Source organism: Apostichopus japonicus, chromosome 13 (assembly GCF_037975245.1).
Source record: "Apostichopus japonicus isolate 1M-3 chromosome 13, ASM3797524v1, whole genome shotgun sequence".
Lineage (NCBI taxonomy): Eukaryota > Metazoa > Echinodermata > Holothuroidea > Aspidochirotida > Stichopodidae > Apostichopus > Apostichopus japonicus.
This window is the reverse complement of record NC_092573.1, coordinates 17,036,305-17,062,529: the sequence shown is the minus strand read 5'-3', so window position 1 is coordinate 17,062,529 and position 26,225 is coordinate 17,036,305. Positions and strand designations below refer to the sequence as shown.

Here is a 26,225-nt window from a genome sequence, read left to right as displayed (position 1 = left end):
CAGTACAGTACAGTGCATATCATCATAGACGTACGTACGTACGTTCGTATTTCAGACGCACTCGATACCCACGATACGATACGGTCCTGGAGCAGGCGCGGCGGAACGGGAAAATTATTGGGGGGCTAATGTGTGGAGACTATCTAAGCGGAGCGCCGCCATTGGTTGGCGCGAAGCGTACAAGAAAATTTTGGGTTTTTCAAACCCCCAGATGGCCGGAAACGGCACTTCCCGAGTGTTTTATGCTGCGAATACCTAGCCCTAAAATATGGGTCTCAAGCCTGCAATTTCTCAGGTTGTACGTAAAAATCTGTAAAAACATTGTAATTTGTACATTCGATGGTGTTTTAAGAGAGTAGCTATTACTCGTAGTGTACTCGCAAAGACGTTTTTGAGTGTAGTAAATTACTACTTGCAATTAAATGCAATAATTAAATAAATGTCATAAGAAAAAACAGAAAGCATTTCTTAATGTCAACAAATGGGTAATTCACGGGGCGTGAGGACGCGGTTGGGGTGACAATGTGGTCTAGCATTTACTAAAATTATTACACCTATATAGTATACGTGTGCATTGGACAGATCGACAAGTATGCATTGAAAAATGGGCAGATGCACGTTTCGGAGCCTTGGTAAATATTGGGGGGGGGGCTTATCATGCATTTGCCCCCTCAACTTTTCATTGGGGGGCTGAGCCCCCCAAGACCCCCCCGGTTTGTTTTGTGGAATATTCAATGACATATATTCATTTGACTCGAGGCAATATATGAATACCTGATACCTCGGCTCAGTACAAATGGAGCCAATCTTTTGATAGATTGTTGCGCTAGGTGGAAGCACTGAACATATTTTCAGCAGATATCGATATCGCGCAGCACAACAAGGTTCTTGGTGTATGGTCGCAATCGTCGCATCGACCATTGCCATGCCATGCTGTGTGACCATTCCAATGATTACAACAGATATTGCATTATTCTTATTCTGCCAAATGCAGACGAGAAAATTGTGAACTCTATTTCCCAAATTATTAAACAAAAAATATTAGTGAATCACACTGATGAGTGTTTTTTTTTTTTACCCCATTTTTTTTACCCCATTCCCAGTGGGGGGGGCCAGTGAGGGGGCCAGCTGATTTCATGGGGGGGCCTCGGCCCCCTCCAGTAGCTATGCCACTGGCTACCACGCTTCTTGCACTATCGCCCAAAATTATTAACAGGGAACTCAGCTCACAATCATGGTGACAAGCATGCATGGAGATTAGCAGTCTCTGAAGTGAAAAGCCGCAGTAAACATTGTTTTCTAACTAGTTAACTGTATATCTGGACATCCCAGACATGAGTGTATATGAGAAACATTTTCTTTTCATGGATGGTGGGGGGGAGGGGAGTGCCTACAAGCCTAAAAGTACAGGTTTATCATATTCTTTGTTATTTTTATACTTTTTTGCAGTCTCGCCCGACACAGCGACATTTTCCCGCCTATGTGTCGTTGAACAATGTATGTTTTTCTGGGGGTAGCTGAGTACTGTGTTAAATTAATAAATACCATAACTAAATAGGAGTTAAAAAAATATACTGTCCTAGTTTGCCCCGTCAAAGTGATGTTACAATTTTTTCTTCTTCTAATTTACCAAATTTTTGGGAAAGTGTAAATTTCTAAACGTGACATTATAAAATAAAGAATGTTTAGATGCAACTTGCAAGGCCTCAGAAGTGCCATTTCCGGCAATCTGAGAGGCATATTTTGCCAAAAAATTTCTTGTACGCTAAGTGCCAACCGATGGTGGCGCTCCGCTTAGATAGTGTCACGGGAAATTTCGGGCACAAATGTTTCTGCCCCCCCAAACCGAAATGGTCCCGTACGCCTATGGAGCAACGTTTTCTTCGTTTAGTTAATTTGTTCCTTATGTTTCACCACACTCGCCGCCTCGCTAGCACTGAGTTAACACCTACGTAGGTACGATCGCTCAGCTCACCCGTAAATTTCTTTGTTTCGCTTTTTCATTCGGATTACTCTTATCCATCGTTTTAGTATTTCTTTGGAGATTTGTCTATACGGAACTATTATCTACCATTTATTCTTATCTATGAAGATTTATCTGAACGGAACTTTTATCTACCATTTATTCTTTTCTACGGAGATTTCAGGACTGTGGTAATTTTTATTCACGGATACTGCAGTTTTAATAATCTTTTTCGACCTATGCCAGCTAATTAACTAAATTGGGTGAGTTCAAATTTATTCATTTTTATTTCCCCTAAAGTACCAAGTAGTGCTGAAGGATGAGCGTGCACGCAGTTTGTGGCGTTGATAAGAAAGCTCAAGTGAGTAACAGCATCATATGAGAAAAACCTGGGCACACACATGTGGGCTGTATAAGGGGAGAACTTGCGATACCCCATGTGGGCACAATATGGGCTGGCTCATATGAAAATTACCTGGACACGCACATGGGGCCCCTGATATATCCCATATATTGCCCATATAGATGGCCCATATTCAGCCAATTTACTGCCAACCCACATGGGCCTACATATATAACCCATATATTGCCCATATGAGCTGGCCACATTTCACCCAGATAGTAGCCCAGACGGGCCCCAGATCTACACCATATGGGTTACTTGGGCTGACCCATCTGGGACCCATAATAATCTTAGGTGCAAAACTTGGTGGGGCCCATATAGGAAACCCCACATGGGACCCATATTATGTTGGATATGGGCCCATATGACCCCCAACCCTATAGTTTTCTCCCTGGGATCTTATTCCTCATGTAAGAATTAAAAGAACTTGCACCAAAATATTGCAGTGCTGCAATAAAATCTCGTAAAATCATGAAAATATATGCTCGTTTAGAAATTAGTTACTAATAGACTTCTAAAAATAGAAATTAGTTTAGAAACTAGTTGTGCAGCTAAAGGGTAATTTTCGGATGTCAGAAAAAATGTTGTATTTCAGCAAATTACAAACATGTAGTCGGAATTTGTTTTACCACAATCGTTTATCATTGGATGCTTGGTCTTTTGTGCAATTTCCAAATCATTTCATTTGTTATTTATTGAATTATGGGCAATGAGGGTAACTCTGTATGTTTATATATTCAAAAGTACGTTTTGTCAACCAACATGTTGCAGAAAATAGCAGAATCTTTCACCCTAGAGAATTTATTTATTTGAAGGACAGTGAACTTCACACTGCATGTTCCTTTTCTCATAGATTCAACCATCATAACCATGACAGAAATACATTCAATGTTCTCATCTAGAAGAAAATGTCAAGGTGAAGCAAGACCTGCGAGTCGAGGCAATCAATCCAAAAGAGTTTGCACAGGTGACAGTGACAAGGGTGATCAACCTGACACATCATTCGAAATAGAGGATACAAGTTTGCCGGTTGCTTATCACAGTGATTCCAGTGATGACGAATGTGACTCGGTAGAAGGGCAGGTCCAACAAACAAAGGACACCTTAGCACCAGATGGTAAATATATGAGCATATTTGTGCTCTTTACTTACGTGCTCAGTCATGCATACTGGATGCCTTCAGCTTCTTCATAACACTCCCAGTTTGGGGCATTCGATCGAGGAGGATGTGATGACGGTCTGACGCACCAGCAATAACTTGACTACTCGTCCCAAATAGTTCCCAGATATGAGCTGGGTATTGTGTTTTCATGGGACTGCCATTTTATGTCTCCATCGACGAATACGGTCCAGACTGCTGACCTACCACCACTTTCCTAGTTACTGTATGCCATAAAGAAGCTGTCAAATGGAAGTTCCTTTGGGAGGGGTAAAGATTGGGGTGGGGCCAAAAAATTGTGGGTGTACAATAAATATTTTCATTTGCCCAAGATAAATGACATGGAACCGATCAGTAATTATTGTTTCTAACACATGGTTCAAGCTGGTGATGCATTATTTACACATAGATTAAGTCAACAAATTAAAAACAATTGTACTGGCTATCTACATGTGTGTGTTGTAGAAAGGCTCCAGTTCACTTAGACCTGGTACACTGTATGTGAATGTCGGTGCAGTGGTTTGTGGGTTTGGGCTATGAAGGAATATGATGTCTGATAACGACACTTTCTTGCTGCACCACACCTAACAAATTAGCAATATTTCTGTTATGAACTTTCTCTTTTTCTTTGATTTATAGAAAGCCATAACCACCTGGTCCAGATGACATCTCCCAGTATCCGTTAGAAGGTCCGATAGAGCCGAACATTGCCTTCCGTGTCAAGAAGCAGGGCTGCAATCGGTCCTTCAAGTCATCCTGGTACAAGGTGCATCCGTGGCTGAAGTACTCAGAGAGGTGCGACGCAGCCTTCTGCTTTGCTTGCAGACACTTCTTGGTTCCGACATTACGTACTGAAGAGGCTTTCACCAGTACTGGAGTCTCCAACTGGAAGAAGGCACTTGGGAAGAAAGGAAAGATCTCCAAACATGTTGTAGCTGATTATCATGTCAATGCCATGGTCGCATGGGCTTCCTTCAAAGAGAGTAGGAAGGTGAGTTTCGACCTATTTATTATTAGGCTATTCTCAACTGCTTTACCTCTCAGAATCGTAAGGTTTGTATATTTTCCCAATTTGCCTAGAAGAAAAAGCAAGTGGAATAAACTTTTCATCTCCTTTTCTATGTAGGTAGGCTCTGTTCTAAAACAACTGAGCGAGTCCTACAAGAAGGAGATTCTGGAGAACCGCCACTTTGTAAAGACGGTCGCGGAAGGTGCTTCTTGTGACTGGAACTCAGAATATCGCTCAGCGAGGCCATCGTGAAGATGATGAGTCAGACAATGCTGGCAACCTCAGGAGAATACTGTCTTTGGTGAGCAGTCATGACAAGGTCATTAAAAAACACCTGGAAGGAGGACCTCGCAATGCGAAATACACTATTCCAGAGATTCAGAACGATATGCTAAAAACTCTAGCTCAAATGGTCCGAGAGCAGATACTGAAGGAGATTCATGCTTCAGAACAATTCTCTATCTTGGTGAATGGGACTAAAGATGTCAGAAAGACTGAGCAGCTCGCACTCGTCGTGAGATATTACCATGAGGGCCAGATCACGGAGAGCTTCTTGTGTTTCAAGAATGCTGATGGTCTCGATGCCCAGTCTCTCAGAGATGTAGTCATTGGTCTTATTAGTGGCTATGGACTGGACAATCGGGTGAATTTGGTTGGCCAGGGATATGATGGGGCTGCGGTAATGAGTGGAGCTGTATCAGGTGTTGCAAAGAGGATACAGGAGGTAGCTCCTTCGGCCGTCTATGTGGATTGCTATGCACATCGACTTAATCTAGTCATCGTTGATGCCGGCAAGACGGTCAAGGAAGCTACTAACTTCTTCGCCCTGCTGCAACAGCTGTATGTTTTTGTGTCTGTGTCCAATGTTCACCAGAGATGGCTCCAGACACAGGCAGAGATGTTTCCCGAAGAGCAGCCTCGCGAGCTGAAGAGACTTAGCGACACCCGATGGGCATGTAGAGCTGATGCCTGTGTAGTTTTGAAGACACGGCTGCAAGCGATTCTCCGGTTGCTTCATCACATCTCTGAAGATGATAATGGAGAGCGTGCTATCGAAGCCACAGGTCTCCTTGCTCGAATGGATGAGCAGTTTGCAGCACGACTTGTATTGATGACCGTGCTACTGCAGAAGACAAAATCATTGTCCACCATGCTGCAGCAAGACAATGTAGACCTTTTCTGCAGCAAGCCACTTAGCTACAGTCGTCATTGACGAGCTCCAGGACATGCAGTCCAACGACGACACCTTCTACTAGATCTGGCATGAGGTAGGCCATGTCGTGAATGATTGTCGAGATGACTCTTCACGATATCTATCAAATACCACATCTATTCTTCAATAGTCAGAACCCGGCAGTCAGAACTGATCTGCTATATCTCCAAACGTCTAAGCATCAGTTGGCTTGCCGAGGAAGCTGGTCACTTCGCCCAACATCCATTTCGCCCAACCAGCATGGTCATTTCGACCAACATTGATTAAAAATTATACTTCAATATAACCGACGGGTTTGGTCAATTTAATAAGGAAAGTTTTGGGAATTGTTACGGTTACGGGATACAACTAACCGAATATTAAGGAAACTTGAAGTCGTGGTTACAGTCGGTAGGACGGATCAGTGTTTTAAGGGTTAGGTTTGATAGGTTTTTATGGAGACCAATTCCCCTTTGTTTGTATAACAGTAGATTAACACTATGTAGAACCAGATAAACACCTAACTGTTGTGAATAATACTCTTGATTAACGCCTTGCGGACTTGATAAACGCTTGACCGTAGTCTCACATAACTGCTCAGACTCCGATTGCTATCGAACAGACATCACTTTATTAACCTACCAACGAAGTAATATATCCCAAAATAAATCAAATTGAACTAGTGAAATAAAAATAGTGATATTATTCTGACTGAATATGAATAAAAAAGTGGTTGGTCGAAATGACCATGCTGGTTGGGCGAAATGACCATGCTGGTTGGGCGAAATGACCATGCTGGTTAGGCGAAATGACCATGCTAGTTGGCCGAAATGGCAGTTGGGCGAAATGGTTGTTGGGCAAAGTGATCAGAAAGCCCTGCCGACAGCAATTACTCTGACCTGCCCATCTATCACCAAGCAAGCAGTACTTTTGTTGAGATCAATATTTGCAGGGCATTCGACTTTCGCTGTTATTACATCGGCTAGTATTGTTTTGTGCCCTGTCCTAAGTGTACCGTTAACATTGGCAAGGGCGGGTGGTACAGGCATCAGTTCATGCTTCAGAACAGTATCAAGATCCACTTTGCGCCCTCCTGCATATGCAATGATGACACGTTGCAAGATGTTCCTGTCGGTCTTCAGGATCTTTGTTTTATCCTTGTCGCTACCTGATATCTTGACCTCATACAGGGTTTCAATAGTCGGTGCATTGTTTTTAGTGATAGGGTCATAAAGTGATTTATTGGGTGAGGACTTTTCTGGATCTATCACAAGTCTGTCTTTGACAAATTTCTGCAGCTGTGCTTGCCATAGGTCTGAGCATTTAACAACGAGTCTTGAATTTGTTCAACAGCCAGATCTTTTGTAACAATGCTTTGAAGAGCAGTTGGCTGGACAGTAGGATAAAAAACCTTGAACTTCTTTTTAAATTGAATGCTTGTTTTGTTGGATCATCTTACATTGGGATTCGAAGGGTTTTAAATCTTCAGTTATGCACAAAAACCATCAAAACGGCGACCATTTTGAATTTATGCAAATAAAGTGTCAACTTATGACCTATTGATACAACTATTATTATAATTGCATTCTTTGACCCTACAAAAAAGGGTATAGACACAAGAACAAAATCTCTACGACCCTTAAATCTTGAGTTATGCACAAATATCATCAAAATGTCGGCCATTTTGAATTTATGCAAATTAGGCATGCTTCAAAATTCAGCTTGGGGACCAGACTCTGTAATCAGCATAAAATTTCACTTTAGAAAAACTATTTCAATTGCTTGTACTCAAAAATGCCTTAGACAAGTTTCTTTATGAGAAATGGAACCAGTCTATCACTAATTATCAGCTATACATATCCTATCCTTTCTCGTGGTTGGTCGGTTAGTTGGGTTTAACAACACAGCAACACCATCATGTTATGTAGTGTCTCCACAGAAAAAACAGGGTCGATGCGCCCTGCTTTACAAGAATTTTCCTAATTGGTTAACACTAACCATAATCCCTAACATACAAATAAATACTAATACAAACAGCCAATCAGGATCTTGTATCCAGTGCGCATTAACTGATCAAACAAGTTAGTGTGCTATACTATACCCTTATAGAAACGTGGTTTCCAGGTAGTGGAATGCCAAAGAAGATGTTAAAAGGTAAAAAATGCTGACATCATACAGGTTTCTCACATAATTGCTCGTCTCATTGCCTCGATAGTCTGTTACATTTTCAATCTGGTTTTCACTTCTGGGACGTACCCCTGATGCTCTTAAAACCGCTCAAAAACAACATTTTCAAGGAGACAATACTATCGCTGAGAACTACCGGCCAATCAGTCTATCACCCTAATAATATTTCAGTGGCAATATTTGATGTCAGTTTGACACATAGTTTGGTCATTTCTGTATGTTACTTGGCTGAAAGTCCAGTCAATATTTTCTTATTTTCCACGCGCAATTTGCAGATTTGTCGAAAAATGTCAATGCGGTGTCACACTCACAAAAGATATGTCATGATATTTCAAAGTAACTTACCAGACTGTTTTTTTTTTCTATTTCACTAAAAAATTTGATGACCATATCAAGACATCGGATCTCAAAATAAAGGATGTTGAGAAAATTTCAGGGCAGCTTACAAGGCCTGGGAAGTGTCATTTCCAACGATCTGGGAGGCCCTCATTTGCTAAAAATTTTCCAGTATGTAGCACTGTAGGCCCGGGCCTACACTTTTCTTGGCCTAGTTATCTTTTTCTTTAAAACACCCATAATTCAAATCCATAAGCTTGCTGGACGAGTTTAAGAGTCTAGACAGGAAAAACTATTAAAATGAACGTAGAAAGAATATGGCTAAATTAGGTGACCTATTCTTCTGTCATCTACGCTGTCATTTCTATCGCGTGCCGATTCATTCAACACTCTACCTGCCGAAAAAGACTAGTATCCGATCTTGTCAGTTTTTTAACATCTAGTATAGAACCCGTTTACGCATATAATATCTCAGTTGAGAAACATTCACAGTCAAATAAGCCTATCGTTGATTAACAGACTTTATAGAGCTGTAGCACTTTGTTGCCTGTTGTTGTCACGATCGGCGTTCCAAGTTCCAAAACAGCCTTTTCGATAAATATTTACTAGCTACAGTTGTATCAAAGACAATTACTGGCTATAGTTGTATCAAAGACATTTCTGGCCTATCTTTGTATCTAGAAGTATCAGAAGTTGAAAGTAAGACTACTCTGTACATGTTCATGCTAATTTTAAATACATTATGTAGTATTTAATTACGTACTATTTTAACTCTTTTGTTTTTTGTGTTTAAAAGTGATATTGAATGAGGTGTCTCAAGTTAGCAAGAGGCCAGGAAACTAGAATGAACACTCGGGAAGGGCCGTTTCCGGCCATCTGGGGGGTTGCAAAACCAAAAATTTTGTTGTACGCTCCGCCTCAACTCATGGTGGCGCTCCGCTTAGATAGTAACAAGATGCCCTCCCAGGAAAAGGTCAAGCCCCCCCAGCGCCCCCCACTGAAAAAATCCTGGCTACGCCACTGGCGCCACCACAGGTTGGCGCGTGGCCGACAGAAATTTGTTTGAGTAAAGATACTCCCTTGATCGCCGGAAATTACCCTTTCCGGGCCTGGCTAATTTGCAGATAAACGAAGAATAAATAGGTGTCATTGCCAAATTACACCAACAAAATGTGACAAATGTCAATATGTTGATGAGAGCGCATAAAAAAGTCAATAATCGCGAATAAGTAGAAAGTGGTAAAGAGCTGAAAAGGGCGCCAGCAGTCCATTTGAGTATGTCAGGGGGGGCATTCGCCCCCCCTGTATGGACGCTCTGCTACTGCATGGTAATTGTAGTTGAACTCAATGTATAGAACTGTACAGGTGCAATCAATGTGTTAAAAAAAATAAAGAATAAAAACATGTTACAATACTGACTTACCTAACCTTTAGAATAAGCAATACAAACAATAGTAGGGCAGTGTTCCAAATACGGAATGCAGGAACAGATACCCAAATAAGGCTAGGCGACCCTATGCCTCCATTGTGGACCTTTCCATGATAAGTAAAGCAGCTTTACCTCCAAAAGAAACTTTGCCAAAACTTCAAAAGACCCTATATAATGTTCCCTGCATTTCAAACATCTCTCACTGCCACTATCTCCATCTGCCACTTGGGTTATCATTCAGAGCACTGAATGAAACTGTTTTAGCACCTACTAGCTGCAAGTTAGAGTACCTCTTCAACACTCCATGATATCACAATATATGTTATGTTAAATTGATCTCACACAATACAAAATAAAGACAAGTTATTCTGTGCCAACAATAAATAACCCAAGATCATCATGGAGAGAGGCAAGAAAACTTCTCTGTTCTTTAAATCTGTAAATCTGAAACATTGTATTATGATGATCGTAAAGCACCAATTAGCACTTATCTTGCGCGCCAAAGGTGTGGTTTTGTTTCGTATCACCACACTGGTACACACGTAGAGATAAAACTTCAAAAAAGAAAATATTGAAGAATCTACTGGATAATGATTGTGCATTAGTTATTTGTATTAGTCAAGCACTCTTTGGACCGGGTAAGACGCATAATGGTACTCTCCAACAATGTCCATAGAATTCATATGACCCATTGGTTGGGTGGTCCAAGGCGTGCTGGTCTTGGTTAGGGCCTAAATGGTTTTTTATCAGGTCCTGCTACATTCATTTAAGAAATGATGAAGTAGTGGTCATTTGAATTGGTCAAGCACTCTTTGGACCGGGCAAGACGCATTATGGTACCTTTCTACAGGTCCCGTTACACTCATTAAAAAGGTAATGATTTAGTGGTCATTTTATTTGGTCAAGCACTCTTTGGAATGGGCAAGACACATTATGGTACTCTTCTACAATGTCCTTAGAGTTCATGTTAACCATCGGCTTAGTGATCCAAGGCGTGCTGCATGGATTAAGGCCCAAGGCTTTTTCATGGTCCTGTTACACTCATTAAAGAAGTAATGATTTAGTGGTCATTTTAATTGGGCAAGCACTCTTTGGACCGGGCAAGACGCATAATGGTACTCTTCTACAATGTCATTAGAGTTCATGTTACCCATCGGTTTGGTGATGCAAGGCGTGCTGCGTGGATTAGGGCTTAAAGCTTTTTCGTGGTCCTTTTAATTACATTCATTAAAGAAGTAATGATTTAGTGGTCATTTTAATTGGCCAAGCACTCTTTGGAGCGGCAAGATGCATTATGGTACTCTTCTACGATGTCATTAGAGTTCATGTTAACCATCGGTTCGGTGATCCAAGGCGTGCTGCATAGATTAGGGCCCAAAGGTTTTTTCGTGGTCCCGTTACACTCATTAAAGAAGTAATGATTTAGTGGTCACTTTAATTGGTCAAGCACTCTTTGGACCGGACAAGACGCATTATGGTACTCTCTTCTGTCATTAGAGTTCATGTTAACCATCGGCTTGGTGATCCAAGGTGTGCTGCATGGATTAGGGCCCAAAGCTTTTTCGTGGTCCAGTTACAATCGTTATAGGGTATATGAATGCATGACCAATAAATGCATGACCATTTAGTGGTCATGCATTTAAATTGGTCAAGCACTCTTTGGACAGGGCAAGACGCATTATGGCACTCTTCTACAATATCCTTAGAGTTCATGTTAACCATCGGTTTGGTGATCCAATGCATGCTGCATGGATTTGGGCCCAAAGCTTTTTTGTGGTCCCGATACACTCATTAAAGAATGATTTAGTGGTCATTTTAATTGGTCAAGCACTCTTTGGACCGGGCAAGACGCATTATGGTACTCTTCTACAACGTCTTTAGAGTTCATATGACTCATTGGTTGGGTGGTCCAAGGCGTGCTGGTCTTGATTAGGACCCAAATGTTTTTCATTCATTGTTCTGTTACACTTATTTAATAAGTGATGATTTAGTTGTCATTTTAATTGGTCAAGCTCTCTTTGGACCGGGCAAGACACATTATGGTACCCTTCTATGTCTTTATAGTTCATATGACCCATTGGTTAGGTGGTCCAAGCCGTGCTGGTTTTGATTAGGGCCTGAAGGTGTTTTCAGGTCCTGTTACTTTCGTTTAATAAAATGTTGATTTAATGGTCACTTTAATTGGTCAAGCACTCTTTGGACCGGGCTAGACGCATAATGGTACTGTTCTAAATTGTCATTAGAGTTCATATGACCCATTGGGCAGATGGTCCAAGCTAGGTGTGCTGGATGTGCTCGGGGCCTAAAGGTTTTTTTGCAGTTCCTGTTACATTAATTTAAAAAATTGTTGATTTAATGGTCACTTTAATTGGTCAAGTACTCTTTGGATCGGGCAAGACGCATTATGGTATCCTTCTACAATGTCTTAAGAATTCATATGACTCATTGGTTAGGTGGTCCAATGCGTGCTAGTCTTGATTAGGGCCTAAGGTGATTTTTTCCAGGTCCCGTTTCCATTACATTAATTTAAGAATCGATGATGTAGTGGCCATTTTAGTTGGTGAAGAAAAACTCTTTGGACCGGGCAAGATGCACTATGGTACCCATTTACATTGTCATTAGAGTTCAAATGACCCATAAATAAACCTCTTTTCCTCAACCAAATGTTGAACATCTTGTTAGAATGCATTCGTCTTGCCATAGGTGTTACGTCAATACCATTGTCAAATAAGTAACTAAATAGGTAGCAGTTATTCATTCGCGAATGTCGAATGAGGAACGAGGAAGTATCTACCTTCACACTGGTCTGTTGGAGTGCGCTGCATCAGCTTCTGTTGGGGCATAGCCTTTTGTTGAGGATATGATGTTGTCTTTTCTGGTGGATCAGTTTGGATACCAACCTCTCGAGTTTCTTAATTGGGCCCACACCTTCACCTGAAAAAGACAAATAATACCGGGATGTGCAAAGTTAATAATATATCAGAATGCATACTGTACACATAGGAGCAATGTGCTCAGGAATATTTGAGTTCCGGGCAGAATGTGCGGTAGTGTGATCCACACCCTAGGAGGAGGATCTCATGGGTGGGGTATCCCCTCCCCACTGGACAAATTTTGCACATGAAGTATGCTTAGGTGGTGCTATTTTACCTATTCTGTGCCATGTATTCTCCCAGATTTTGGTTATGGTAAAATTTGTTAAATTATTTTCAAAAAAGTGCCGGGCAGAAAAGGTTAAAATACTGTTTGTGCTGGGCGGCATTCAGAACTGCTGGGCGCGGCCGCCTGGTGCACCTGGTGTGAGCACATCCCTGATATAGTGAATTATATAATTTCCAACATAAATTACTAAATACCACGTTATGCCCTTTACTAAATAGTCAACAATTCACATCAATTTTTGCAAACACAGAACAGTTATTACACTACTAGTTACAGAACTTTGCTATTGGCAGCATAAATTCATCACATCTGCTTTATGATTTACTATATGTATAGTGTCAACTCTGCAAGGATTCAAGAATGGTTTATTTCTATGATAGTAGTGTACACCTGCAGTATTATAACTTATCACCTAATACCTTACATACACTAAATGTCATAACATTTGATGTTACAATGGCAATGTCCCAGTAGGCTTGTTCATACACTAATATGTCACAAAATTTCATCATGTTCAGGGATGCATATTTGCTTTTTAAAATATAGCTAGACTTTGCTTATTTCCGAGACTAATAATTATTCTACAGGTGTGTCCTGAACAATAAAGTTTTTAAAGACAACATAGAAACATGATATGGTATTTTATGGGCGACCATGCTAGTTCTCTCACAAATCAGTAGTATCACTTTCTTTTTGTATAATTTTTAGAACTGCATGATCAGATTATGTGTAGAGCTATGAAGCCTATGATGTTGTTATATTTTTGCAAATGTCTTTCATTTCTATATCATGATGAAATTATCAATTATTGTAAGACGGACTCAACAACCCCTGGAATGGTGCCTCATGTCCGATGAATTGTGTGACTAAGGGGTCCATCAAAGGGCACATTTGGTGCATCATTACAACTACAATATGCGCGTCAGTGTGTGTCAATGTGCCATGCAGGGTCCATGATGGTCAGCAAACGATCGGTCAAAACGTTAATTTGGTGTATGTCAAAGACATACAATGATATGAATGAACATGATATGTTCAATTTCACTATGATGCAGGGGGGCCTCAATGTGCAAAATTAGGTCAAAATTAACCTATTCCAGGGGTCTGCTGGTGCGTCATACAATTGCTAGACCTGTGCATTCCTGGCATCTGCAATCCTAATAGTCCTTTATAATCAATATAGAGTAAAACATACTAAGTCGAAACAATAATTCACGCCAAGTTTGAGTTAAACAGGTAAGTCCATTAGAACGAATGTGTTAGTTCAACCAACACTGAGATTTGAGTAATCCACTAGACAATGTTTCTACTGAATTGTGCAATATGTGACTTAAATAGTACACACTATCACCATGGTAACCACATAAATTATTGGAACAATAGAGAAGAATATAATGGACCCAGCATACTTTATAGTAGATTAATATTTTAGTATTACATCTTAGCTTGAGTAGATTGAGTTATAAGAATAATTGCAGAATACTGTGGAGTGTTAGCTCAGTGGTTAACACCAGTGCCTTTCAATCATAAGGTCCCCGGTTCGAGACACTCCCAGATTAATGTATGTCGTCCAGTTACAGAGTTGTTGACAATTAACAATTCATAATCATGGACGTTAAATATGAATGTGAGAGACTGACTTCGGTCAGCTTGCGGCTTTGATAAGCCAATTAGGCTTCTTCGCGAGTTCCTGCTTGTAGGAGGATCTAATATACATACATACATACCATGTCATAGTGTATCCTTTAAATTAAATGTGATAAATTTTGTCGAACATAAAATGGTGGCATTGATTTGTTTATGTTGTTCTTGATTTTCTGATTAAACAACAATGATAGCAAAACTATCATGTGAATGCATCAATATGTGAACAGTATCCTTCACTAATTCAACAAAGGAGCATGTAGAGTTAGTGTAGCTTCTTTCTGAGAAGGCTTTTGAGTTTTGACTTCCATTTGGAAAACTTACTTATATCACTTTACACTACAGTAACCAGGAGGTAGCCGCTACCGTTTTTTTAAGTTACTACCAAATTGGGGGTATTAAGCAATACTCTTTTTTTGGGAAAGAAAGAGTTTAAATTTATGCATACATTTTTTCTTTGCAAGTGAAGGATCATCCAAAGTGGCTATGCGGATTGACAAGCAAGTGAAGGAAAGTAAAAACCCTAGCCGATGCATATTAGACTTTAAAAAGTACAAAGAACCCAATGCCTTAGTAACTTAATTCATGTTGGAGTTGCTCAGCAGATTCGAGGTTATTTCACCATTTAAGAACCCATGCCCAGACAAAACAAGACAAATATGAAATGGCTACACAAATTAGTAGCCTATAACTGAGAATGACCATGCAGGCAGATATGCAGTAAATTTTCAAGTTGTCAGACTAATTTATTTGTTGCAAGGTACTCTATAATTGTGCTGGTAAACTGAAGTAGGAAATGAAAACAGTTACTTTATTGAGTATAGGCCCGTCCCTCATGTACCTCACTGCATACTAGACTTACAGTTACAAAATAAATATGCCCAGACGCTTGAGCAAAACATGCTCTTGACAGGAATAACCACTAAATTGAGGTAGGCCCTGCATGGTGCATCATTGTATAAATCTGGGCCTGGAGCTAAGCTACAGTAGTTCTACTTTTCCTATTGCTCCGCTCATGAGAAGTTGCATTTGTGTCAAGTTTTATTTTCTTGTGGGGAGATCTCCCTACCAATCCATGTCCATATTACACCGATGTAGGCTAAGGCCTATTCATACTTGCAAAGCTACCGAATCATAAACCAAGCATATATGATACCGCAGACTTCCATACTGATAATGCTTACTAGGCTAATATAAGTAGAAAAGCATAAATAACACTTCAAAAAATGTTCGGCCTAGACTAGGCTCCAGTAAGTACAGCAGCCTGCACTGCCGTAGCATGGACACTGCGAAGTTCTAAGTCGCTCCTAAGTAGGCCTAGCATTGATCTATTGAACAATATAAAAAGGAAGCCTACAGTAGACCAAACACTTCGGCTGGTAAACAGTATACTGTAGCCTAAATAGTAAATTTATAACGTTAGTCGTAAGCATAATTTGCTGCCTACCTTCTCGTATGATCTGCCAGTAAATGGTCCGCGAAGGAAGCATTGGCCATTTTGTCGATCCCTGATCTCTGTTCCAGTAGATTGTTTTTGGAGACCCAGTCCACGTAGCATCAGCTCAAGTACACTTCTCATGCCTGCAATTCACTGTCCCTATTTCGCTCACTGCTTTTGGCATCGGGACCCACAATAAAGCAACCTGTGTCTTCCACCTAAACAGCGTGGCCACCCCAATATACACGTTACGTGTGTTATGCTAACACTGCATGAAACTGTGCTATACATTACGTACATTTACATACAGGATATACACTGTACAGTGGCAGTATATACCGTATCACGTGACCAAGTCAGAAAGTGGAGTAACAGTGTACCAGTTAAACCTATGAAATTTGCCCACCCTCTAAAAATTTTCTAGCTGAGAGAATACTTTTAAGTTATGTACCCCACATTCTACACTGGTACTCATATAATATCTTTAGGTCCTACAATGCGAATAATAAATTTACTGTACAGATTACCGCTGTCAATCCATGAATTCAGTAGTGTTTTCACAGGGTATCTGGGTACCCGGGTACCCATCCGACGCCGTACTAAGCAGTTCATAATTTATAACCCGAATCCAACGCTAAGTGTGATATTTTTTTTTTGTCAAACCGATGGTTAGGCAAGAATTTCCCATTGACTAGTTTGGTATTAGGCTACCCATATGGTGGAAGTTAACAGCAATAATTAAAGTACTCAATGGATATCTTATAACTGCGCACCAGTTTCAGTGAATAAACAAATGGTTAGGCTAGATTTCCCCTGTGACTTAGTGTGGTGTTAGGCTACCATGTGGAAGAAATTGAAAGAATTCTCCCAATTATTATTTTTTCCCTCGTTTGTTTCATAGAATAAAAGACCTACAATGAAATGTACAAGATGTAAATAATGGATTATAGATGGGATAACTAAAAAATGATAATCGCAAGTGGCATTTTACTAAACGTTTATTCCAAATGCGATCAAAATCGAGAAAGGCGCAAAGATTACCGCTGTCAATTCCATGAATTCATATCAAGGAACTTCCATTGTTTGCTCGGTAGCAGGTTTTAGTTCTTGAGAGCCAAATTGACATTTTATTTCAATGTCTGTTCCCCCACAAGGTATCCTGGCACTTATACAACATGACAAGAATACAGTATCAATAGGTGAATTTTCATATTCCAGTATAAAACCTCAATCAAAGGTATTGTTCGACTTCTAATAGCAATGAAGGCATCTACTTTAGGCTGCAACTTAGATATGTTAAGGAATATTTATATCACATTTAAGTTCTGTACCCCCACATGCTTCACTTGTACTCATCATATTTATCAGGTCCTACAATGCCAATAATAAATTTCTGGCAATATGATTAAAGAGGTTATGAAATGAAAAATTTTCATGTCTTGGAAATGGTTTATCTACATGACTACAACACCACCCATGCACAACTTTCCGTAAATACGGCTTCAAACGCCCAAAATTCGCTGTCAAAGTATTCCCTAGAGACCTCTCGAGCTGCCACTCATAAAAAAAAGCAAAGCTGCCCACCACAGTTCATCTGACGTCATCAAAGGAACCATTTCAGCCAAAGCCAACTCCCCGCTGTTTACCGATACGGCGTTATACAGTTTACAACATTAACACAACACTCTTCTCATCAATTGTCTTCTCCCGAATCTTCCGATTCCGAGGAAATAGGACTTCACCTCTCACCTCTCAGGACATTCGTAAGCTTTGACTAAAATTATTTTCTTGAGGAAGAAGAGGAGGAAATAGTTTTGAGGGTGATGAAGATAATATCGGTGTTTTTCCTATCAATTGAGCCCCTTGCAGAAGAATTGTACAACGATCCCGATGGCCGAGACGCGTCGCTGCCGTGCGAAGTCCCCGAGCAGAACGGTTGGACGACCCTGAACCGAAACTGGTCGGGTGAGCATAAACAAAACCACCGTTATTGAGACCCTCATATGATTTAAATTATCTCGAATGTCGATGATCCTGCTACTTAACTTCGTAGCAAAGCTTCTAGAATTTTGTGTCTTACAGTGCAAGGAAATGTGACATTCTGTTAGAGTGCAACTCTATAGTAGTACTGGTAACATGGCCCTAGACCTAACTTATAGACGTTGTATAACAGGCTAGCCTGTGTAATTGTATCATCCAACTGTTACGTAAAATCACAACACAACGCCAGTTTTACCACAAAAGAAAACTTGCAGATCTAGAATTGATTGTTCTAAAACCAACTGGCTTTAAGTTTTGTGCAAAATATTAGGTAACCAACAAAAAATCGTCATTTGCTGTAACAAGGAGGCCTAGGCTATGGTCATAACAAGTAATTTGGCAACAGTATAGGCCTACAGGCACTCATAACGTTGTGTATGTGTAGTGTTTTGAGCGAGTCGTGTTCAAATTCTTCGATTTCTGTCATCTTTTGGAAAAGCTTGCAGTAGAAATCCGTCTTTACTTGTGTTGGAGCAACCTGATACCACATATCGGCTCGGCAAATTTAACAGTAACGAGATAAATTTACGTAAAGACAAAACTCCAGACACCAAATCTCAATTACTACGGAGCGCTGCAACAGTGTAATATTGTGTGTTCTCAGACGTTTAAGAATGTAAACATAGCGTCTCGGAAGTGAGCTGAGTTCCTCGACTGACGTCACGCCGCCATACCGTAAATACAACAATTTTTCGAAAGTTTTTATTAACCTCAAATTTTGATCGTTTATACCTCGAGGATGCAAGCTTCGCTTGACACAAATTGGGTATAATTGGAAAGCTACAAGTATACAGAATACGATGAGAAAGAATTTTTTTTCCATTTCATAACCTATTTAATTCATCAAGGAATTCCATTATTTGCAAGGTAGACGGATTTAGTTCTTGAGAGACCAATTGACACCACAAAGTATCCTGGCACTTATACAGCATTAATAGGTGAATTTTCATATTCAGCATGAAACCTCAGAAAAAGTTATTGTTTGACTTCTAATAACAACGAAAAACATCTACTTTTAGGCTGCAACTCAGATGCATTCAGGTATATTTATATGCCATTTAAGTTCTGTACCCCACAAGCTACACTGGTACTCATATAATATTTATTAGTTCCTACAATGCGAGTAATTAAATTTACTGTACAGATTAATACCGCTGTCTATTAGATGAATTGATATCAAGGAACTTCCATTGCTTGCAAGGTAGAAGGGTTTAGTTCTTGAAGCCATAGTGACATTTTATTTCACGACTGTACCCCACAAGGTATCCCGCCACTCAGAGGTGGCGATTTGTTTCAAATATTGGGGGGGGGGGACATTTGCTTAGATGCAGGCGAATTACTATCAAAGCGGAGCGCCACCATTGGTTGGCGCGCAGCGAACAAGAAAAATTCTGGTTTATATACCCCCTCAGATCACCGGAAATGGCACTTCTCCGGCTTGAAAATGACCAACCAGATGAACAATTTTACCTTTTTCATGATTTTCACCAGTCACACATCATGTTCGACCTCATCGCATCTTCTGTGGATCATTACTTTTGTAGGTAATTCTACGTAACGCCCCACAATACGGGTCAGCCCCACTTTTCAAGGTTTTAAGCCCATTATTTGTTCAGAATTTTAATAATAATTCAATTCAAAACATACACATAATGTTGCACAAAATTTCATCTATGGACAACCAATATAGAAAAAACCCCTTCAACCCCTAACAGACCGGTCAAAATTGCACGAGTAGAGGGAAGTATGATGAAGAATGTTGGTCAAGGAATTTTTGAAAATTAAGACACAGTTAATTTATTGGTGTACAAAATATTAAAACCTCTTATAACGGCTACTATAAAACTTTGATATCATCCAAAAATACCAAAAAAATATGCTCGAGGTGGAGGTCTCCACCCTTCGCCCCCCCCCCCCTTGGCTACATGCCTGCGTTTAGAAATCTTGTAGGAAACAGGCCAAATGGAAACCAGTGAACCCATATCGATGTTGATCATATGTATGATTGTACGAACTTACACTCATACACAAGAGATGTACAGACATGATAATAATCATGAGTGACAACATGCTATACGGTCACAGGTCACAGAAACGACTACGAAGAGTCATTTACCTCATGCAGCATGTGTTGGATGAAGTTTTAGCCACCGCCAAATATGATTTGGATAAATAATCTAACGCATTATTTTCTATTTATAGCCACATAAAAAATTATGCCACCAAATATTGGGGGGGGTGGATATTAGATACTACAGTATATCCCCACCTAAAATATTGGGAGGACACCCGTCCCCCCCATGATCGCCGCCCATATATATATTTATATATATATATATATATATATATATATATATTTATATACATATGGTTGCTACAGCCCTATTTTCCTTTTTTATCTGCCAAATTTCATTATGGATGCGGTCGGTCTAGCTATTCATTTTGAGAAAAAAAAAAGTAAAAACTACTTTCGGTCGTATATAGTTACAAATTGTGACACGGTTAGATAGGCGCCTTGCGAGGAATTTGCCAAGGGAGGGGCAAAGCTTGTAGGCAAACTATCTAAGCGTAGCGCCACCATAAGTTGGCGCGAAGCACAAAAGAAAATTTTGGGTAAAAATGCCTCCCAGATCGCTGGAAATGGCACTTCACAGGCCTTGTAAGTTGCATCTAAGCATTTTCTATTTTGAAATTACTAGCGATATCATAAAAAAATACAAAAAATATGCTAAAAAAAAATTATGCCACCAAATATTGGGGGGGGGATATTAGAAACTGTATCCCCTCAACTAAAATATTTGGGGGGACATGTCCCCCCCCCATGCTGCCACTCATAAAACATGACCAGAATACAGCATCAATAGGTGAATTTTCATATTCCAGTATAAAAACTCAGTAAAAGTTTTTGTTTGACTATTAGCAATGAAGGCATCTACTTTAGGCTGCAACTCAGATATGTTCAGGTATATTTAAATATCATATTTAAATTATGTACCCCACATTCTACACTGGTACTCATATAATATCTTTAGGTCCTACAATGCGAATAATAAATTTACTGTACAGATTACCGCTGTCAATCCATGAATTCAGTAGTGTTTTCACAGGGTATCTGGGTACCCGGATACCCATCTGACGCCGTACTAAGCATTTCATAATTTATAAGTCGAATCCAACGGTAGGTGTGATTTATTTTTTGTCAAACCAATGGTTAGGCAAGAATTTCCCATTGACTTAGTTTGGTATAAGGCTACCATATGGTGGAAGTTAACAGCAATAATTAAAGTACTCAATGGATATCTTATAACTGCGTCCCAGTTTCAGCGAATAAACATATGGTTAGGCTAGATTTCCCCTGTGACTTAGTGTGGTGTTAGGCTACCATGTGGAAGAAATTGAAAGAATTCTCCCAATTATTATTTTTTCCCTTGTTTGTTTCATAGAAGGAAAGACCTACAATGAAATGTACCAGATGATAATAATGGATTATAGATGGGATAACTAAAAAATAATAGTCCCACGTGGCTTTTTACTAACTGTTTATTCCAAATGCGATCAAAATCGAGACAGGTGCAAAGATTACCGCTGTCAATTTGATGAATTCATATCAAGGAACTTCCATTGTTTGCAAGGTAGAAGGTTTTTGTTCATGAGAGCCAAATTGACATTTTATTTCACTGTCTGTACCCCACAAGGAATCCTTGCATTCATACACCATGACCAGAATACAGCATCAATAGGTGAATTTTCATATTCCAGTATAAAACCTCAGTAAAAGTTATTTTTGACTATTAGCAATGAAGGCATCTACTTTAGGCTGCAACTCAGATATGTTCAGGTATATTTAAATATCATATTTAAATTCTGTACCCCCACAAGCTACACTGGTACTCATATAATATCTTTAGGTCCTACAATGCGAATAATAAATTTACTGTACAGATTACGGAGCTGTCAATTCCAATAATTTATCACAGAATTTGCTAGGAAGAGTGGTTTAGTTCTTGAGAGACAAGTTGAAATTTTATTTCACTGTCTGTACCCTGCAAGGTATCCTGCCTCTCATACAACATGACCAGAATACAGCATCAATAGGTGAATTTCATATTCCAGTATAAAACCACTGTCAGTTATTGTTTGACATTTAATAGCAATGAAGGCATCTACTTTAGGCTGCAACTTAGATACATTAAGGTAAATTTACATCACATTTAAGTTCTGTACCCTACAAGCTACACTGGTACTCATATCATATTTATTAGCTCCTACAATGCGAAGAATATATTTACTGTACAGGTTATCGCTGTCAATTCCATGAATTCATAGCAAGGAATTTATGTTGATTGGTAGGTAGAGGGTTTCAGTTGTTGAGAAACAAATTGACATTTTATTTCACTGTCTGTACCCCAAAAGGTATTCTGGCACTCTTACAAAATGACCAGAGTACAGCACCAACAGGTGAATTTTCATATTTCAGTTTAAAACCTTAGTAAAAGTTATTGTTTGACATCTAATAGCAATGATGGCGTCTACTTAAAGCTACGACTTAGATGAATTAAGGTATATTTATATCACATTTTAATTATGTACCCCACAAGCTACAGTGGTACTCATATCATATTTGTTTGCTCCGACTGTGCCAAAAATAAATGGACTGTTCAGATTACTATGTCAATTCGATTAATTTATCAAGAAATTTCCATTGTTTGCTAGGTACATGTTTTAATTAGTTGATGTTATGAATAGAGATTAATAAAAATAAAAACATACTGACTATAAATGGGAAGAAAACTTACCATTCTTTAGTTCCACCAATCTCATAAAAGTATATGATGGTGATGATGCTGTTGCCATCTTCCTTGGTTCTCTCTCTTTTCTCCTCTATATTCCAGTAAGAAATCACCTTTCCTGAATTGCTTTGTTGCAAACACTTCTCTACCTGTGAAGATGTAAAAAAAGAATTGATTGATTTTTTTTTTTAATACAGGGTTAGAGAATATAATAATTCTTTGATGTCTTTTTTCTTGGAGGGGGGGGGGGGGGGCAATTGTACATGACTAAAGGAGGACTGAATTTAGTACAATTCAAAATGGTAATGTGCATATGGTCAGTGGCAAGGTGGGGAACTGGGAGAAGAGAGAAGTGTATCCAGACAGTATTCCACTCAAATCTTGTTATCCCGAACCCTGGGTGCCCCAAATCCTACTTAAGCTGAAAATCCTTGAAGTCTTTCCTCAAATTACATAACTTATGAGGTTAGACAGCCCTCAAGTTTTAAAGCTAATGCTTTAAGTGGGACATCAGAAAATGAAATGTTTATTGGCCATACAAATAGAAGCTCTTTCTTTGGCATTCAATCATTTACATTCCTCACATCCACACTTTGAAATGTATAACAAGGCACTGCATAGGACTGGCCGTACCTGGTCAGTTGCATGTGGGTCATGAAGCATGAATTCTCTCTTTGCATATGCATACACTTTAACAATATATGCAATTGAATGGCTTACAGTACATGCAGGGAGTTTTTCCATAACAACTCCCCGGTACATGCATGTAGTGATAAGATATTCCTCTTCTCTAGGAGCTGATTCTAAACTCTCTTAGTAGCAAGACATATAATCGCATCCAGCTCTCATACAGTCTTCTTGTAATGAGTAAACACAGTGAGTTCCTGAAAGTTCAATATGGCTGTTTAGTCATGTTTACGTCAAAGAGGTACTGATGTGCTTTTCTTCATATCAATTGAACATGACCAAGTCAGTTTTAAATCATAAAATCTTCCTATGATATATCACTTAATATTGATAACAATATTTGCCTAGTCATTCCAATGAAAAAATAGTGTGTAAATTAAGTCCAATTATGCGATGTATTGTAAATACCCCTATAAAGAAAATTTTTCCTTTCTTTCCAATATCAACCTTCACATTGATTTTGAAATAAACAATAAAACCCAAACAATCCAGCTGTTTCTCTGTGTATACATGCAAGCTGTATTCTGGAAAGATACACTCCAGCTATGTGGATTCATATCAAGGAATTTCCTTGTTAACAAGGAAGAAGGTTTAGTTCTTGAGACACAAATTGACATATTATTTCACTGTCTGTACCTTGCAAGGTATCATGGCACTCATACAACATGACATGAATGCAGCATCAATAGGTGAATATCCATATTCCAGTATAAAACCTCAGTAAAAGTTATTGTTTGACTTCTAATAGCAAATGAAGGCATCTACTTCAGGTTGCAACTTAGATGAATTAAGGTAGATTTATTTGAGTTCTGTACCCCACAAGCTACACTGGTACTCATATAATATTTATTAGTTCCTACATTGCGAATAGTAAATTGACTGTACAGTTTACCGCTGTCAATTCTATGTTCATATCAAGGGATTTCCATTGTTTGCTAGATAGAAGGTATTAGTTCTTGAGAGGCAAATTGACATTTTAATTGACTGTCTGTACCTCACAAGGTACCCTGGCACTCATACAAGATGACCAGAATACAGCATCAAAAGATGAGTTTTCATATTCCAGTATAAAACTACTGTCAAAGTTATTGTTTGGCTTCAAATAGCATAGAAGGCATCTTTTTTAGGCTGCAATTTAGATGCATTAAAGTATAGTTATATCACATTTAAGTGCTGTTGGTACCGCACCACAATTTGAGTAGTGTACATCTGCTCGAAAGGTTAACTGTCGGAGATAAGAGGTAAAAGTACCGAATGTAATGCTTGTTTAAGCATGTTATCAGTTACCAGCATGATTTGTTCTGCCTTTATATGATAGAGCAGAGTATAAAGTACAAATGGTGTGAAAAAAAGAAAGGATCGAAGGTGATATACACTATTTAGAAAATCTTTGGTTAAATGTTGATATTACTCCGAGCGGGCAGATGGAAGGGTGGTGGTTCAGTATGTTAAACTTGCTCCTCTTCTAGCTAAAAATCTAAACTGTCATGATATAGAACTTTGCAAGTGCCATGAATGGTCAAGATCTCAGCTATCATTTGGTGGGTAGGATGTACAGTAGGAAACTTATATCTATACTTTGGTAGGTCTTGAAAGTGACAAGTTTAGTGTGCAAGTCAATGGAACAATGTGTTGTGGTGTGACACCTACATGTATAGGCAATATACTATTTTCAAAATTTTTGTAGTTTGAGGGCTAAGTTTGGTATGAAATAATTTGTGTTGGAGGGTCATTGATAATATTGCAAAAACGTCTCATGATTTCACGCTTGACTGGTTTTTGAGGCTAAAAAGGTGATTTTGACCAAAATTACACATAAGCAGGTAACCTGCACAATGGTGTTAGTTGTGTATCCCGATGTGAGAGAATTTAAGTGGGGAATTACTAACAATGTGGACTGGAGTAGTAAGGTGTTTATATAACACCACCATACACATACATAGCCAAGGAGAGAGTGAGTGTGCAAGTGGTTACTTTCACGACACTGAAGAGGCAAATGTAAACAAAAGGACAACATTGTGCAATTTTTTCAATTCCACTTTGTTAGTACACCATGTGCAAACACTGTTCAGCCACCCACACATTAACATCGAACTTACTAGATGTACATTCAAGATGAGAAGGAAGATGACCAAATCTGGGAAGAATGGTCGAAGGTCTCGACGAGGCTTAAAGCAGCATTTTGCGTTGGGTCGCTTTTTTCCACTTTTTTAACATGTGCATCGATTTTTTTACATGTATCAATCATAAAACAGAAATCTAAGATACCATCCAAGTTTCACCCTGCCAAGAGCGTTAATTAGCGAGTAATTAACGATTTATGTCGATAAATGAGAAGAGTGTCTTCGACAAATTTCACAGTTAAAATTAATCGCATACAATTCCGCCAAACCCACTAGTTTGAATTCAACCAATCAGAGATGCAGGTTTAGTTATGAGCCGTTGCTAAAAATAGATTCAAGACTTCGCGTTGGTTGTACCAGGGAGTTGTTATGCAACTCCCTGGTACAACTGCCATATAGACTGTACACAAATCAAGCGTGGTGTTATATTACGTATCTGTCAATGACGTTCGTAGTGTTTAAATATTCATATTATGGGCGAGGTTTATTGGGTTCCCAACGGAAAATATCTTGGAGAACAACAAAGTTGAAAGTTGCAAATTTTTCGACTTTTATGCCACCATTTGAAGTAAAGTATAAATAGATTAGCTAGTTATGTATGTCGTTATGGCAAAGTGGAATCAGTGAGGTTGAGAAAAATCATAGAAAAGGACGCAAAATGCT

General features: G+C 39.2%; 2 protein-coding genes across 7 annotated transcripts in view; one reads left to right on the top strand and one right to left on the bottom strand.

Moving 5' to 3' along the window:
* Positions 1-26,225, bottom strand: part of LOC139979209 (uncharacterized) — a 182,176-nt gene that overhangs the window by 23,014 nt on the left and 132,937 nt on the right. Inside the window, exons 6-7 of one of the 2 annotated variants that reach the window (XM_071989969.1) lie at positions 22,759-22,901; positions 12,430-12,612 (exon numbers count right to left, since the gene is read on the bottom strand). In XM_071989969.1, coding sequence (XP_071846070.1) covers positions 22,780-22,901 — 122 coding nt within the window. In that variant the 3' untranslated portion in view covers positions 12,430-12,612; positions 22,759-22,779. Of the gene's footprint in view, positions 1-12,429; positions 12,613-22,758; positions 22,902-26,225 lie in introns of those variants that run through there. The other variant, XM_071989968.1, reaches the window with a different exon arrangement.
* Positions 1-26,225, top strand: part of LOC139979202 (52 kDa repressor of the inhibitor of the protein kinase-like) — a 168,954-nt gene that overhangs the window by 18,059 nt on the left and 124,670 nt on the right. For 2 of the 5 annotated variants that reach the window (XR_011797108.1, XR_011797107.1), the window contains exon 1: positions 16,827-17,887. Coding sequence is in view for 3 of the 5 variants with exons in the window: in XM_071989959.1 (XP_071846060.1) it covers positions 4,923-5,747 (825 nt within the window). In the remaining 2 variants the exon portion in view is untranslated. Of the gene's footprint in view, positions 1-1,130; positions 2,325-3,219; positions 3,484-4,164; positions 4,517-4,651; positions 17,888-26,225 lie in introns of those variants that run through there. The other 3 variants (XM_071989960.1, XM_071989956.1, XM_071989959.1) reach the window with 3 other exon arrangements.